This window comes from Epinephelus fuscoguttatus, linkage group LG6 (assembly GCF_011397635.1).
Source record: "Epinephelus fuscoguttatus linkage group LG6, E.fuscoguttatus.final_Chr_v1".
NCBI classification, from domain to species: Eukaryota; Metazoa; Chordata; class Actinopteri; order Perciformes; family Serranidae; genus Epinephelus; species Epinephelus fuscoguttatus.
Window position 1 is genome coordinate 30,212,090 of NC_064757.1, and position 17,792 is coordinate 30,229,881.

Here is a 17,792-nt window from a genome sequence, read left to right on the forward strand (position 1 = left end):
ACACCAAAATTTCCTCTTCCCCTCCTCAGCTCACAGACCTCGCTCCCCCCGACAGAACAGTATGGGTGGAGCTTCCTCTGGCTCTTCCTCCCTCCCAGCACCCCAGACAGGAGCAGCTCCTGTGGATACTGTTGCCACAGCAACATCAGCTTCCTCTCCTACTGCTGCTAGTCCCTCCCCCAACATGGTCGCCTCTTCTGCAGGAGATGGTAGGGTTAAAGTTAACCCTCATTTCACTGTGATTGATTGAGGGAATGAGGAATGCTAAGTTTGATATGAAATAGAAATGTCTGTGTACTTGGATTTTATGTTCTATCAGAGGAACTTTTTTTTTTTTTTTTTTTACAAATCCTTGCTTTGCTTTTATGCTGGGAGTCACCAGACTATTTTTCTGTTATAGCAAAAGAGTGTCGTGTCCAGGAGACAAGACAGACATCCCCCACGGCAAACAAGGAGAACATCAAGCCCTTGGACAGCTCACCTAGTATCACCAGACCAGTCTGTAAAGGTACAGTATACACTGGCAACAGTATTTGCTGAATCCGTGTGGTAATGACTAGCACACTAATCATGGATCTCTCTCTTCACTCACCTCACAGGACCCCCTTCTATGGCACCAGACCACAGAAAACAAATAGATAATTTAAAGAAATTTAGTGTCGATTTTAGGGTAAGTATCTCTTTCATTTGTACGGTTAAGAAAATCTGACACAACTAGCCTGATGTTTTTGAGGCCTCCCCTAACTTTTATTTTCATCTTCCAGTTGCAGTCTAGTTCAAACCCAGACCCTGCCTTTGACCAGATGATGACCAAGCCTCCCAGAGACACAGCAGACAAGCCGAAAGACCTTCCCCTGGACAAAGCCTCCACAGTGGGGCGGGAGGGCGCTGAAGATGGCGTTGTAGTGATATCTGCTGGCACCCCCGGTGGTGCCCCTGCTTCATCGACCACCTCCACCACGAACACCAGTAAGCCTGGCAGCCCCGCTGCACTGTCCCCGTCTCCCTCAGCCCCCGACCAGAAGAGGGCAGGGCTGGATGTGACATCACAGGGAGTTCAGACGACAGCAACATCCTCGTTCAGCGGACCCAAGCATGAAGAGAAGGAGGAGAAAAAGGAGGCAGTACAAGAGTGAGTGGAAGAGACAGTATGATTGAGAGGGGTTACTGTACACGTTTTAAAAATCTGGAATTATTACTGATATATTTTATTCCATTTCAGTCAAGTGTGCTACGCTGTTGCACTGGGTTACATGTTTTTCACCATGAATGTGGGCACTGTAGTTTATTAAAGTCCCAGTGAAATGGAAGTTAGAGCGTCTTTAGCCTCAGCACTGTGACGTAGTTCACAGTGAAACGGAATATTTGAGCAGTGTACAGTTACAAGAGGGATGAAATCAAATCCGTTGCATTTGATTGGATCACTAAAAAGACACGTGTACTAACAGTCCACTGCTGAGTGGACTGTTGGCCTCAGACACACCACCCTCACTTTGGACGTGTTCAGTCTGAAAATGGTGTTCATCATTTTGCTACGGTTTCTGTGTGAAATGGTGTGTCAGTGGGCTTTGACGCATGTTTTCTCATGTGTGGTCGGTGTGTCAGAGGTGTTACCAAATAAGCAGGGACGTGTAAATAAACCCGTGTTAAAAGGCGGTATGCTTGTGCATCACAACTGGGTGTTAAACACACCACCATTTCTGTTAAAATAAACTATTCGCTACATTTTGTCAGGGCTGGACGCCTCCCTGCTGTTAGATCAGGAGGAGGACAAGGGAGAGATGAATGAATCAGACCTTCGCCACATTGATTTAGAGATTAAAACAAAGGTTTGGCTCACGGATATCCAAACACACATCTCTTCCTATCTCTTGCCATATTGCTCTGTTTGCTACAATGACCCACAAATGATGAAGTGTAGTATTATATGATCGGTGTGGCTTGCTCGAAACCCAAAGTCTTGTTTGATTGGAGGAGAAAAGACAGAAATTGTGATGTAAAAATTCTTTGATACAGATTTTTTTTTACATCTATTTGCCATATACTGAGATGAATGATCACTCAAACACAGAGATACTAATTTAAAATGGGTCAATGTATTTTTCCTTTTACTTTTTAAATCCCACATACACCACTGTCCTGCTGCTCGAAATACTCACTAGTGCATCAAATGTGTATCTGTCCACTGCTTAAAAATCGTCCCCAACAAATGCACCATTTACTCCTCTTTTGCTTAAAACTACAGTGCCGGGCTGTTTTTAGAAACTGAGTCTTTAAAGAAACACATAATAAATATTCCAGACTGATCCTTTAAATGTTAATGTCTTCACTGTTTGTTTTCCTCTTGCAGTCAAGTGAGAAAATCAACTCTAAACCCAAATGCCAATGAGTTCAAACCCAGGTTCAATACGCAGGTCAGTATGCTCTGCTGCTGCCAGACTACACAAACCACAAACTGAGACTGTTGGTAAACTCATCTTCTCTCTCTGTTTATATGCTCTGTCATCAGCCCAAACCAGCTAACACCCCAACGCCTCCCCGGCCTCAGGGCCAGCCCAGCCCCTCCATCGTGGTCCAGCAGCCCCCGACTGTCTACGGCCAGACAGTCTGCTTCCCCCAGATGTACCCACTCACACCAGTCAGCCCCGGAGTGCAGGTGAGACACACACCTGCATGCTGAAATGTGCACAAGACAGATGTGTTTGTTTCTTTTCAGAGCAGATCACCCCGAGCGTCACATTGAATCAGTATGAAATGCAAAGTTCACTGAAACTAACAACCACCATTATGAGGTCTCCCAACATGTCTGCTTATGTTTGTCCTCTTTTTCTTTTCCTTTTCTGGCTTTGATTAATGTCTAACGCATGCCATCGTTATTTTCCCCCTCTTTCTTTCTTTAGTTCAGTTTTAATAGGCTACCTTTCACATTTTTGTGTAATTTTGTTCTTTGTACACCTTAATATACAGAACTTGTGCATCCATCATCATCACTTTTCTTTTCCCTGTCATCTTCCAACTGGTCTGAATTTTATTTGCTGAAAAATGTTTAGGTAAATATTTGGGATAACAAGCTTAGAAATGTTTAAAGAAAGGAGGAATTATATGACATTTGTGTACAATATGATGTCAAAAGAATATTTTTAAGCACTCAAAGCACTTAGCAGGTTTTTAGCATATATGTGGTGAAAGCTTTAACATTTGTAGTTGTAAATCTCTATTTTTTCCTGTGTTGCTTTAAGAAAAACTTGGTGATCCAACATCAGACACGTGTAAGCCATAAAATACTTGGGTGAACAACTAAAGAGTGGTTCTTTTTTCCTTTTCTCCCCCTCCTCCTCTGTCTCTCGCTCCATTAGAAAAGCATAATATGGAAGGTTTGTGAATTTTTTAAATCCTTTTGTTTTTGTTTTTTTTTTGTTTTGTTTTTTTGTTTTTTTAAAAGCCCAACCAGTACTGAGATGTTTTGCTTGCTTGTTGAATTAATGCCATCAGATGTTGGTTTGCCAACTTCTTATTGCAATTCATTTTAAACTGTCATCACAGATGGACTTATAACTTCATCTTATTTCTATTGGCTTCATCAGTTTACCAAACAAATGGCTGTAAGCTAATAGGAGTTGGTTCCTCTTTGTTTTTGCTGCAGTACTGTTTGTAATAGAATTGCATGGTGTATAATGTTAAAGAGTTAAGGAATGGAAGATGACAACAGTGTTTGGGTCGTAGTTTTAAAACACCTTTTTTTCTGGCCAATGATAGACAGGTATAGAAAATGCATGTGGCCCCAGGTAAGAGATAATTCCCACAATCTCACATGCGCATATGTGTTTGTATGTGTAAAAGCTGAATAACTGGGGTCCAGCCCCACAGATGGGTTGTAAGATTATTCCCACACAAGTTTGCAAAAGTTCACCTGTTTTGAGTTGAGGGCTAGTTTTCATTCTTTTAGAAATGCTGCTGAAGTTTGAGTATAAACTTGTTTTCTTCATCTGCCTCCTCACTCCAGTCTCCAGCTATGTACCAGGTTCAGATGCCTCATATGACAGTCAGCCAGTCTAAACCCTACAGACAAGGTAAAGGTGAGAATAACCACTGCTTTCTTTCATGTTCCTTCCACCTGTTTCTCTCTCCATCTCACTTTCTCTCTAAGGCTTAAGCTGGTTGTAAAAACTACAATACTGGCCCCAATATTAGACTTTTTGGGAGGATATTATGTTTCAAATCATATTAAATTATAGGGTCTTTGCGCGTTCACAACAGCCGATTTTCTCTTTTGAATTGAGCAAATACCGATCCTTACGTTGCATTACAGCTGCAGCTGGTAACTTTTATAAAAATAACTTTAATGTCATATTTGCTGAAACTGGTTCTATATGCACACAGCTATACATGAGACAGATAATCTGTGAAATAAATGATGTTCTTCCTCCTTGTAGTGCTTCTAATGGCATTTGCAAGAATTGAATGCAGCTGAAGGAAAACAAATAATTAGAGCCGAGGAGTCTCTAACACAGCTGTCAGCCACGTCAGTCACTGCTCATGAACTGTGGTCAGACTCAGCAGCACTGATCAAATTTGAATCAAGATTCTGTTACTGCATTGTCTATTTCTCTCCTCAGGTTTGTCACAAACATATTTCAGTGTACTGTTAAGCTGTCATGCTGCCATGTTTGAAAAAGTTGAGCCAAAATGAAGCACCATCCACCCACGAGAGCAGACCCTCTCATTTTACAGTTAAACAGGACACTGAAGCAGAATCTTCATTCATATTTGATCAACGCTGCCTAGTTTGACAGGCTGACTGCAGTTCACGAGCCGTGACTGACATGATTGACAGCTGCATTATAGACTCCTCGGCTCTGATTGGTTATTTTTCCTGAGCCACGCTTGATTCTAGCAAATGCTGTTAGGGGCACTACAAGGAGGTGGACAGCATGATTTTGTTTTATTTTATAACAGTTACCAAGTGAGGCCTTGACGAAGAGTTACATTCTAGTTATTATTTGTAGCCGGACTGTTGTTCGGGTAGTGAGTTTCTTCACGTCTGTTTTGTGTTTCGTTTTAGAGTTATACGGCCCCAGAAGTGTTCAGGAACATCATTTTTTTAATCTAGCGAATGACCTGATGGCTTGATCACCACGTCTTCTCGCCATATTAAAAAAAAAAACATCCCTGATGAGTGAAAACAAGTAGAAAGCATCTCCTGATGTATTGACTGCAGAAGCAGAATTGTCTGTGAAGCAGTCAGGAATTACCATTTACTGACTCATAATGATGAGCTGAAAACTGCTGACTGCCTGAGGAAATTATTCCAGCCATTTTCTTGAGCCTGACTGCTTGATTGGTTGATTATTTGAAAAACTTTATTATCCCAGAGGGAAATTGATTTGCAGAGTGAGCACAGCATTGAACATCCACAATAAAAACATATACAGTGTGTGTCATAAAACACAGGCTTGAGAAAGAAATACTGCACCAACAGTAGACCAACCTGCAGTGCGCACACAAGTACAAGAATTTGATACAAAAAGTTTAAGTAACTGATGTTAATGTAAGTGCAAACACTGTTAAATTAAATAAAGAAATAGTTGGATTTAGATTGGATGAGCTACGTGAATGTGTGATTTATTACATGGATCAATTAAAGAGAAAAAGCCTCAGTTTTCTGAACTGCTAGTGTCTCAGGAAACTTTCCCATCAGGACTCATCTGTTCAAGTGTTACTGGACTTCGGAAGGTTTTTCCAAAGATGGATTAGGAAAAAAAAGGGCCTATCCTATAACCAGTTGTCTTATATTGAGGCCAGTGCTGTAAATAATTTGCCTCAAAACCAGCAGTACCTTTTCTCACGCCTCCATTTACTGTTTTTGTCCGATTCATTTATGTTAACAAAACTTCTTCCCCATGAAATTTCTATACATGACTCTCCAGTACCCAACATGCCCCAGCAGAGGTCAGACCAGCACCACCCGCAAGGCACGCCTACCATGATGCACCCAGCGACGGCAGCAGGACCCCCTATTGTAGCACCGAGCCCCGCCTACTCTGCCCAGTACTTCACCTGCAGCCCGCAGCAGTTCACCAGTCAGCCGCTGGTCCAGCAGATGACACATTACCAATCACAGGTACGACTGCATCAGAACAACACAACCTTCAGCAGCTTACTCAGCCGTGCTCGGCCCAGGTGGGTCTGCTGTTAAGAACCACATGTAACCATTACAGTTATTCTGGTACCGTCAGTTAGCGCTGGCGGTCTTTATCTCTCCCAGCTGTTCACCAGTCAGCCATTTGTCTGACAGATGCTTGCAACCCAGCAGCTTGACAGGATGCCAGTGTTTCATCGTGCCTGATTTGTGGAGTGTTGTTACCTTTTTGAAAGCAAGTTGTGACAGAACAAGTGCAGGAACAAAGAGACAGTGAGGAGGTTGGCTTCAGGGTGTTTTAGGGGAAATATAATGACCACATATTAATAAGGGATGGGAATTTAATTTAGTTTTGTTGCCGGTAACATTAATGAAAGTGATTATACAATTAAGTGAAAAAAGGATGAGATAATTAAAGAGGATGAATCAAGCTGAAAACAACTTAATGAGGTATTAATATCACTAGTTTGAGAAATGTATGCATGTTCATTTTTATTAAGCAAAAGAAGTCAAACTTCTTAAATGTTATGTATGGTTTTTAACACAAACAGCCACACAGGAACTTTGCTTTAATAAAATACTGTCTAAAATTGGTTAAATTTTAATTATATTTAGGAAATATCTGATCAAAATAGGTGCCCGATGCCAGTTTTTGGTGCTTTAATGTTTTGAATATTTGATGCCTGATGCTATGATATAGTCTGTACCACTGAGGTTAGGTACCAAGTGGGGACGATAATTAACTAACCAACAGTAAGAATCTTGACCAATTAATACTCAGTTAGACAGTTAAAAATATATACTAAATGTAATATACTCCTCCGAGAGATGACTAAACACAGAGGAGGTGTGTCAGAGGTGTTGAGGTGCTGAGCGAAGCAATACGCTAATATTTACCCACTTTAAAATGTTAAAAAACAAAAAAAGGAAAAGTTATGCTAAGCCCAAACCTTGTGCACACACACACTCAAACAAACAGTCAGTTAACGTTTACTGATGGTTAAACGAAGGTCAGCTGTCCGTCACATTAAACATTCTAATTAGCATCCCTAGTATCCAGCCACAGGCAAGGACGAAACTTCATGTAAAGACTTGTGTTACACACACGCTGGCTCTAATGCTGATGTTGTCAGTCTTCTGTCTGTCCTTGTGTGTCCTCCAGGCGCAGCATGTGTTCAGTCCGGTAATGCAGGGCAGTGCCAGGATGATGGCGCCTCCCACACACGGCCAACCCACCCTCGTTTCTTCCTCAACTACACAGTACCCAGAGCAGACACACACCATGTATGGTACGTCAGCACACTGCTTTTGTATGTTCACATGCAGCGGCGCAGAATGTGCAGGCAGCGTTTTGTTTATTGTTTTAATACCTTTCATGTTTACTTACACGGACTGCAGTGTCTCCAGGGCCAATGCCTCAGCAGTACCCCCACCCCAGCGCCACCTTGCACCCTCACCCACAGCACCCCCAGCCTTCTGCCACGCCTACAGGCCAAGGCCAGCAGGGTGGTCCCCCACAGCATGGAGGTCCTCCTAACCACCCAGCTGCCAGCCCAGTCCAGCACCAACAGCACCAACAGGCAGCAGCAGGTGAGGTTTCCTGCCTTGCTTCAAATCGAGCACGACTGATTAACATAGTATTGTGTTTCTGTAAGTGTGTATTTGTGTGTCGTAGCGGCAGCAGCAGCCCAGGCCCTCCACCTGGCCAACCAGGCCCCGCAGCAGCAGATGTATTCTGCCTTGGCCCCTACTCCCCCCTCCATGACCCCGGGGCCCAACCCTCAGTCTCCCCAGGCATCGTTCCCCTCTGCCCAGCAGACGGTCTATATCCACCCACAGCAGGTGCAGCACGGCTACAACCACAACCACATGGCACACGTGCAGCAGGTAGGTCACAACCTGCTATCAGCCTGCTGGACAACCACAGCGGCTCCAGCCAAGTATAATCAGATTGGCAGTGTTTCCTGTGGGGGATTTAACATGTGGGAGTGAGGTAACTCTGGGATCAGGTCCAGCAGGTGTTTGTGAATGGGTCATATTTGGGAGTCGATAACGCTCTGAGTGCAGCGGATATGTTGGCAGTGTGACCAGGTTTAGATTAGGATGTGTGTCCTTTCTTTAGTTGTTGATATAAGTGTTTTTAGCTGTAAGAGGAATACTGATGGAAAACAAGACAGTTCAACCTGTTAAATCCATTTTGAAACAGTAAAGTTACTGCTGAATTCTTGGGTGAACATGGAGGTTTGTCCCTTTTCTGTCTTAAAGAAGTTCACCATTATGGAAGACCTGTTTGGATTTGCTTTGTGAAGAGAGTTAGATGATAAAGTTTATTGGTCCCTGTGTCTGTGTGTTAAGTTTTGGGCTTGAGTCAGGACGTGATTAGCTTGGCTCACTTCTAAGTACTAACATGTTGTATCTTTATTTGATCCATACACTGACAGAAATATGAAGCCGACAGTACATGGTGTAACTATTTCTTGACAGCCTTTTTGGCCACAATGCCAAATTTGTTGTGAATACAGACTTAAACCAAAAACCTGAGTGTGCCGACTGTATCTTGCAACCCATGCTACAGTCAGAGACTCTGCACAAAAACACTGGGCAAACTGATAAACTAATATAAAAGTAGCTCCAGCACTTAACGCCTTTAAAAACCACATATTGTGTTTTTTTTTTTTTACATTTCCGTTTGTGTTTGTATTAAACAAATGAGATACAACTTGTTAGTGAGTCAAGTTTAGGGTGCTTTCTCACATGTGCTGTTTGGTGAATCAAACTCAAGTTCGTTTGCCCCCTACGTTTGGACCAAGATCTTCTGGAAGAGGTGGTCTTGGTCCGGTTACAAATGATCTCTGGTACAGTTCATTTGTTGTGTGAAAGCAAATGAACCGTACAGGATTTTATGATAGGAGATAAGTGATTTTAGCATGATTCAAAAGCTAAACTATTAATAAATAGATCATCTGCTGACAATGAAATCTGTCCACAATCTTATACGTGATCTTTTTAAGGCCTGTAATCTATGCATATGTGTAACCATGGTAACATTTATGAATGTCAGCGAGGGTATTTTCCCTCCCTGGTTACAAAGCTGTTAAAACTGCCATGACTGTATCTGACTCAGTGTACTTTGTCAGTTCATTAAGTTCATTTACAAGTGTGAGAGGGATACCACAGAAATAAGCCCTGAATCATCACTGTACAATTCGACTGCTTTTCATCCTGTTTCTCTGTTAGTCATTTCCATGATATGTGATCGATTTGCGGTCTTATAATAGCCTGTTAATAATGCTAAGAATCAGTTACTTCACCGTGAGCTCATTGTAACACCAAACAACATAAATATACACATCAGAAGCATTTAAGTGCTGCTAAACATGTCAGTCACCACAATTTGATTTTCCCATGTGGGTCCTGATGATGCAGGATGACAAACTGCAAGTTACCTGTCAGTCGGTATAACTTCATGTTTACCCCTCTTGGTTTGTTTGTATAAAGTGAGTGTAAACAGAAGGCAGACCAGAACCAAAATGCAACAGTGTATGATTTTTCTCCCTGGCCTGGACCAAATCAACCGAGCTACAGGTGTGAAAGCATGAGCATGTGGTAGGTGTATTTTTTAACCTTCAGGGAGAGCAAGGCTCGCTGCTCCCAAGCTAAGCTAGGTTAAGTGACTCCAGACTCTTGCTGCATACTTGAAATGCACACACATGAAACTAATATAGGTATTATCTCACTCTGCAAAAGAAAGAGAAAAAAGTGAATTATCTATTTTTTTCTTTTATCTATTCCTTTGTGCACTTGTTGGCAGAAAATATTTCCGACCGTATATTTATGTCATTACCTGAAGCCAGAGAGCTTTTCAGCAGCGCATCTTTTTGTCTGTGGTTATAAATTAGCCGAATGCCTGCAAACTTGCTTTTATTGTATTTAATGGGCTGACAGAGTTTAAGATAAGTTTTACAGTCAGTTGGTTTAAACAGGGATTATTGATTATTTGTGTTTGCCAGAGGGGTGCAGTACTTCATGCTTTATTTCATCCGCCACAACCAGATAGCGGGCCTCATTCACTAATATCTGCGCAGAAATGTTCTTACTCTCCGCAAAAAATAAGTACTTGTGCAAAATCACCGTCGGATTCATGACACGTGCGTACTGGCCAATTTTGTTCTCACCACCGTGCTTATGTTAGTAAATCAGAACCATTCTAAACTGACAGGCGTGTGTCCGCGATCTGCAATCAGCATACTACCACGCCCCCATTTCTCCATATAAGGAAACCACTTGCCTAGAGTTGATTCATGAATGAAGGAAGCAGTTGCGCAAGGAGAGAAGTAGTAAATTTCAGAGTTTGTTAGAAGCGATGGCGCCGGGTCTTACAGGAATGCCATGGGTCATTGTAAGATTGTGTAGGACACAGCATGCCAGGATGATCTTGCACACCTTCTCAGGGATATAAAGTAGTTTGCCACCGGCCGTATCTGATCCAAACACATCCAACGGCCCTTAAGCACGCCAAAAGTGTGCTCTACGGCGCGTGTGTGGGCATGTATGTTATTATAGCGCACCTCTTGAGGGGTTTCAGGGTTTGCGTATGGTGTCATCAGCCATGTTTTAAGGCCATATGCCCAGTCAACCAAACAATATAACATTTTAACATTAACGGAATAGAGACTTACTGAAAATACTAACTTAAAACAATTGAAATAAAAGACTAGGACAAAAGATGCTCACCAACAAGCCATCCACTTCTCACAGCCCCTGCCTCCAAATGCATTCCCACTGTACTGTTTTGCAAAATAAATGAGCCGTGGGTGCCTCCTGGCCAGCGGGCCACAGCATTAAGGATATGGCAGTTGGCATTACAGATCATCTGCACGCTGATGGAGTGATAGTTTTTCTGTTCATGTTATTGTTAATATTTTAATTGTCACAATGATGAGGGTGAACGTGTGTCAATTTCATGGTAATTTAATCCATTTGGCCAATATATTAGTAAATTAATTATTTTAAAAAATGTTAATTAAATCTCTTTTTCATGAATGTGGTTTTATAGACTCTGCATGTACTTAAAAGGTATGTTTGTCAGTTCGGCCTTCCTCATTTGTGCGTACGCATGGTCTGAGGCAGTTCTAAATTTGTTCGCAGAGTAAGAACAAATTCGGGTAAGAAAATATTGATGAATCCCGGATTTGTGTGTCAAATGATCGTACGCACAGTTTAAGCACAGATTTGTGCGTACGCACTGTTTGTGAATGAGGCCCATTGTCCTTCAGTCATCACCACAGAGTCTCCATTCATGCTGCTGCTTTCAGTAACACACAGGCAGGAGCTGTGAACGTTGCGGCCTTGATGCTCGTCTGTTTCATTGACTTGTCTCTTGTCCTCCTGTTGGTCTCTCGCTGTCATTCTCACTTTCTGTCACACTTTTGCTCTCGCTGTTCCACTCACACACACTTTCTCTCACACACAGGCCCATATGCAGTCTGGTATAGTGCAGTCTCACCACCCGGCGCAGACCCACCCCACAATGATGTTAATGGCTACCCAGGGTCCTCCTGGGGGTCCGCAGCCTCCCATGCCCCAGACTGCCCTCAACCCCATACCTGTTTCCTCCACCACACATTTCTCCTACCTGGCACATCCACAAGGTATGTTTGTTTTCTTGACTTTCACACTCCTGCAAGGTGGAGTCAGGCAAATATACAGTATTTTTTCCCCTCTACAGTTAGAAGATCTGCACGATGAGCATGTCGTTGCACCTTCGCTAGCTGTTGTTTATACTCATGTATGTGCACACTTTGGCATATGAGTAATTAACCTTTTATGGGACAGGATGACTTAATGAATTAGAATATTTGTTTTTTACTAATGTAAAAGATTGTGAAAATCAAATTATGGTGAAAATCACCTATATTATTCAAAAAGTTTGGGACAGAATGATCCCTATACAAATGCTGTAGCAGTAGCAGTGTTAATTGTGGGTCTTTTCATAACTGATGACTGATGGAAAAAAAACATGCTCACTGAAATCGTGTCATTTTCTATCACTAAAAACATGCTGCATTCACATGCACCTCGGATGGTCCCATTTCCCAATTTTGGAAGTCGCTTTTCAGACTTTAATGTGGCTGGATGACTTAGTAGATTAAAATATTTGTTTTTGACCAATGTCAATATCCATATCGTGAAAATCGAATTACAATGGAAACCGCTTATATGGTAAAAAGTTTAGGACAGAATCATCCCTATACAAATGCTGTTTGAATGATTCATTTGTAGTCATTAACCGTATTGATCTAGTCTTTTCATAACTGACAACATATGGGAAAAAAAAAACATGCTCATTGAAATTCTGACGGGAAAAAGAGTCACTTTCTCTCAATAAAAAAACATATGCTGCATTCACATGCTCCTCGGATGGTCCCATTTCCCGATTTTGGAAGTCGTTCTCTAGATTTGAGTGTGTTAATGAGTTTTTAAGTCGTAATGTGGAAACAACATGGAAGCTACAAAGAACATATGTTGTATTGGTATGGTGAAACAGCTTGACGTTTTATATTACAAAGTGATTTTGTCCCAGACTCGTTGTTACACCAGGAGCCTACATTCCCTGAAACTGCTAAAGTATTTTCATTTACCTTTGTCATCAGGGGGAATGCTAATAAATAACTTTTCTAACTAATTTTGGTCACTCATGTAGACAGCCACTAAATGTGACAGCCTAATACCATATTACAAATCATGTCTTATCAAATCAATATGCAGTGTGAATTAATAAAATGTTTCTTAACATCAACCAACATTCATTCTGTCCACCATGTTTCTGCGTGATATGACATCAACTCGGTTTAATCCTGTGGTAAAATTTTCGCAAACTTTCCGAGTTGTTGTACCAACTTAAGGGGGCGTTCAGGTGCATTTGGGAACTCGTTTTTCCTTTTATTCCGACACCATGTAGTCTCCTCATAGCCAAAACAAGCCAGCGGCGTGATGCAGCAGCAAACCTTATGTTCCTCAGGCTACTGTGTGTCGTCTGCTCACACTACGAGAAACAGTCATGGCTGCTAGTGATGGAGACAGAAAACACATGCATTAGGAAAGCACCTGTGGGTGAAGCAGTCCTCATTAAGTAGGTTGTTAATACTTGGTCATGTGATACCCATCATTGCCCTTATGTTTAAGTTTTTCTTTTTTATAGTGTGCACCATTTGAGGAGGACATGTTTGCAATTCTGTTATTCTTGCATTCTTGAAATGAAATAAATATACAAATGTCAATTTTGGTCATCTGCATGAAAAACTGCTTACTGTGATTAGTTTGACCTGGGCAGATGTGATCACTGAGAGGTTTCCACTGTATTTCAATTTGGACACAGTTACTCAAATGTAATAAAGATAGACTGCTTCAATTAGTTAAATCGTGACAGTTCCTCTAACGAGAATATTTGTTGTCCATGCTGATCTGCCACAATTTATGAGTCTGTCATGACTCCAGATGGCGAACTGGCTCTGACAGCAGATCTAACAATCACATCCACCACAGGAACAGACTGAAAAAAGGCTCATTTGTGCTGGAAGTATTTCTTGACAAGATATTATCTAGAGGTGAAGCCGTGGCAGAGAACCAATCAGTGGGTGGACTCTCCTCTTGCAGTCTGTCCCTACCCATAGTCCAAAGTTTGTATTTATAATGTGAAATTCCCTCTTTGTTTGTCTCGACAGTGTTCAAGTGACAAAAAGAGAGAAATTTGTCCTAAAATGCATCAACTTTGCCTTATAGTATATTATCTTCAAACATAAACCTTTGCACAGAACAAGGACTGTAACAGATCTCTTAAAGACTAGTGGTAATTATAACAATAATGTTATTTATAAAGCACTTGTCCAGTGTAGAAGAAGCTTTGGTATTTTCAACCTGGACCCTATTTTCTCATGTTTTTGTTTCTCAGTGACTAATGGAGACTACTGTTTTTGATATTGGTCCAGTATTGACAGAGCCACAGCAGTGAAAAAGGCTGCACTATAATATTTAGGAGCTTGTTTTTACCACCGACAAGCCCAGATAGTTATTTGTGTCTGACAACAACACGGAAAGGACCCTACAGAGATATGAAACGCTTTTTCTTACCTATTGCTGGTGTGTTTGTTATTGTGATCAAGTCTCACTCAAGGAGAAGTCTTGTTCTTGTCTGAGGCGACTTGTTGCAGGAAAACCAATGGTGGAAACATTAGTGAAAGTTGGAGAGAGGAATGCTGGGAAGAGTTTGTTGTGTTAGAGTACAGAAAGTGTCTCTTAGTGTTGTCTAAAAGATTTTCAGTGTCGCGGCTGAATATTAGGGGCGGCACGGTGGTGTGGTGGTTAGCACTCTCGCCTCACAGCAAGAGGGTTGCAGGTTCGATCCCGGGCGTGGGAGCCCTTCTGTGCGGAGTTTGCATGTTCTCCCCGTGTCAGCGTGGGTTCTCTCCGGGCACTCCGGCTTCCTCCCACAGGATGCATGTTCTCCCCGTGTCAGCGTGGGTTCTCTCCGGGCACTCCGGCTTCCTCCCACAGTCCAAAGACACGCAGATTGGGGACTAGGTTAATTGGTAACTCTAAATTGTCCGTAGGTGTGAATGTGAGCGTGAATGGTTGTCTGTCTCTATGTGTCAGCCCTGCGATAGTCTGGCGACCTGTCCAGGGTGTACCCTGCCTCTCGCCCGATGTAGCTGGGATAGGCTCCAGCCCCCCCGCAACCCTCAAGAGGATGAAGCGGTTAGAAGAAGATGAATGGCTGAATATTAAGCTGATCAAGAGACTGAAAAGGTCATTGCGATTTACTAACGTCACAGTAACAGTAACAAACAGACCAGATCAGGATAAGGTAGGGAAATATGTTTAATTTCTCTGTATCAATCAGTCAATCAATCAATCAGACTGTATTTATGTAGCACTTTTCATACACACAATGCAACAAAAAGTGTTGTACAATAAAAAAAGACTGTAATGGTAATGACTAAAATCTGGAGGTTCTGGAGGGTTCATATGATGGGGTCCTTTCTGTAATGTTGTCAGACACTTCTGTTATCAAACTGATCTGGTCAGTGGCAAAAACAAGCACTTTTATTGGACGTAAATTTACAGTTCACAATTGCTCGCAGGGATCACATTGCAGCCTGTTTCGCTGCAGCGACCCTTTCAATACTGCACCAGTTTCAAAGTTTGTTGTCTTCATCAGTCACTTAGACACATTAACATGAGAAAAAAGGGTCCAGGTCCAAAGTACTGACATTTCTCCTTAAGCTCAATGTGCTTTCCAGATTAAAAAAATTTACCGAAAATACACCAATGACATAAATAGAGGAAAAAAGAACCCATACATAAACAAATGGAGGTGCAAGTGCAAAATAAAGAAATATATATAACGGAATTAAATGTGGATAAAAGAAATAAGCTCATACAAAGCAGTGGAAATTCAAGAAAATGAAAAAAAAAAACATAAATAAGATGCAAAAATAAGAGATGATTACAAGGTATGATCAGGAGGAATGATTACAGTAAAAAAAAAAGAGAACCTGTCCCTTAAAGTGAATGGCCCCAATACTTAATTTGAGAGCTAACCCTTTACTGTGATTGTAGACATTTTCTAAATCCATCTCAACTTTACATTTCCCCCATTTTGTCCTGTCTCTGCAGTGCAACCTCATCATCAGCAGCAGCTGTAGATAGAGGGCGCCAGCGAGCCGAGGGACCCGCTCTGCGTCGCGCTTCTCAACCAGAGCCTTCATAACCAGGCGATGAAGAGAATGAGAGCCCTCCCTCTCCTCTCTTTCCTCATCCTCACCAGACATGCTTCACATCAGCTTTTCTCTTCCCTCCCTCCTTCCCTCCTCTCCTCCCTTCCTTTCTCCCTCCCAGACTAGGCAATAAGAGAATGTTAACAGGTTGATGCAGTGACATGTTTTAACGAGCTAGAGAGTTTTAACAGGCAAGACTGCTCCTATTCAGCCCCTGTTCTCACACACACATTTGCAAACACACACACACACACACACACACACGGATACACACACAAACAAAGCACCCACACACACTTTCAGGGGTCCCAAATTGCAACTTGAGTCAGCTTGCCAAGTGAAAGAGAGAATGAGAGAAACTAATCAGTGAGAGTGAAGAAGAAAATTCAACTGGAACTTGTATTTTGTCTGCACCTTGTTCTGAAGAAAAAAAAAATCTTCCAACTGTTAGACAGTATTAATCTTACTGTTTATTGCTGCTGCTATGTGCTGCGTTTGTTTCCAGACTACATGACAGGTTTCTAACCAAACTAAAAACGAAACATGACAAGAAGCTTCCTGTGAAATAAACATGTTTTTGGCAGCCAAGAGGACAGGAGAAACATTATTTATGAAATTATAATGGCTGAGGTGATCAGATCCCACTTCTCACCTGACCCTTATGTAACTTTTAAGTTAAAACTTTTACTTTGTAGATAATATAAATAATTTAAAAAATGAGCAAAAAAATTTAAAAACAATAAAAAAGTTTTAAAAACTGAATGGCTTACTGTGGTTTTATTTTGGCTTTATCAACTGTTCTTCGTGACCATAAACATGTGCGCTGGTGTTAATTGTCCTGCTGCTTAACACATCCTACAGCTGTCGCCATCTTGTTTTTTTGGAGCCAGAAGCGACCATATTTGGAGCCAAGGACGAACGAGGGGTGGATCTGACTCAGTGCTCTGCTACACCTTGCAGACAGCCTGTCACTCAAGCAGCCCCACCTTTATTTTAAAAAAAAAAAAAAAAAAAAGCATAACTTCGGGCCTTAATAAGGTGTAAATGGGTGAGTTGTATAAAAATTGAAAAATACTATAGAGACCCAGGCTGTAAACACGTTTATTTCTGCTGTAAAGTTGGGCATTTTAACATGGAGGTCTATGGGAATTGACTGTTTTGGAGCCAGCCCCAAGTGGCCATTAGAGGAACTGCAGTTTTTGACACTTTAGCATTGGCTCCACTTTTCAGCCTCGGAGGTTGCCGCTTGATCCAAACCTTTCCTGGTCATGATTCTACATCAGCTTTTGTCCTTCTGGAGAGCATAACTGAGGCTTTATTTATTTAGGAAGTCTCAACATTTCTTTTACTGGAGAATAAGGCCATGTCCACATAGAGATGAGATTAGGTGTATCTGCAAAGGTTTTTTATCGTAGGCCTATAGACCTTTAGTAAACACAGAACCCAAATACGCCAACTTTTGAAAACCAGGTCCCAGAGTGAAAAAATCTTAAGATAACCACCTTCGTGTTTCCGTATTTACAACACAGTACGCCTCTTTTCTGAAGCGATGATGCCATAACCCCACCTCTCCCTTAACCCACATGCGCTAGGCGCAAAGGCGCCACAACAACAATGGCTGACTGCAGTGTTGTAGTTTTGTAATCAAGTGTGACCCTAAGTAGCAGCTCTACCTCGTTGTCAGTCCATACAAAGCGGGCTCCTCTGGCATTTGTATTTTCCGCCATCTTCTCCTTTGTGTTTGTTTACATCACACGAGTTTTATGTGCATGCTGCATTTCTTATTCTCTGTTTTTGGTGTACTTTGTGGCAGCGTTGCAGCGCCACTTATAGATCTTGTATTTATACTACAGCATTTTCAGTGGCTTCATGTTTAC

At 41.8% G+C, this 17,792-nt stretch overlaps 1 protein-coding gene across 8 annotated transcripts in view; it reads left to right on the forward strand.

The window, feature by feature from the left end:
* atxn2 (ataxin 2) overlaps window positions 1-16,677 on the forward strand; it is a 31,308-nt gene extending 14,631 nt beyond the window's left edge. For 3 of the 8 annotated variants that reach the window (XM_049578001.1, XM_049578003.1, XM_049578007.1), the window contains 14 exons: window positions 30-209; window positions 401-508; window positions 600-670; window positions 765-1,132; window positions 2,351-2,414; window positions 2,510-2,656; window positions 3,357-3,374; window positions 4,004-4,076; window positions 5,928-6,121; window positions 7,302-7,428; window positions 7,538-7,729; window positions 7,815-8,026; window positions 11,613-11,790; window positions 15,815-16,677. In XM_049578001.1, the coding sequence (XP_049433958.1) occupies window positions 30-209; window positions 401-508; window positions 600-670; window positions 765-1,132; window positions 2,351-2,414; window positions 2,510-2,656; window positions 3,357-3,374; window positions 4,004-4,076; window positions 5,928-6,121; window positions 7,302-7,428; window positions 7,538-7,729; window positions 7,815-8,026; window positions 11,613-11,790; window positions 15,815-15,843 (1,961 nt within the window). In that variant the 3' untranslated portion in view covers window positions 15,844-16,677. The remainder of the gene's footprint in view (window positions 1-29; window positions 210-400; window positions 509-599; window positions 671-764; window positions 1,133-2,350; window positions 2,415-2,509; window positions 2,657-3,356; window positions 3,375-4,003; window positions 4,077-5,927; window positions 6,122-7,301; window positions 7,429-7,537; window positions 7,730-7,814; window positions 8,027-11,612; window positions 11,791-15,814) is intronic. The other 5 variants (XM_049578002.1, XM_049578008.1, XM_049578004.1 and 2 more) reach the window with 3 other exon arrangements.
* The last annotated feature ends 1,115 nt before the right edge of the window (window positions 16,678-17,792 follow it).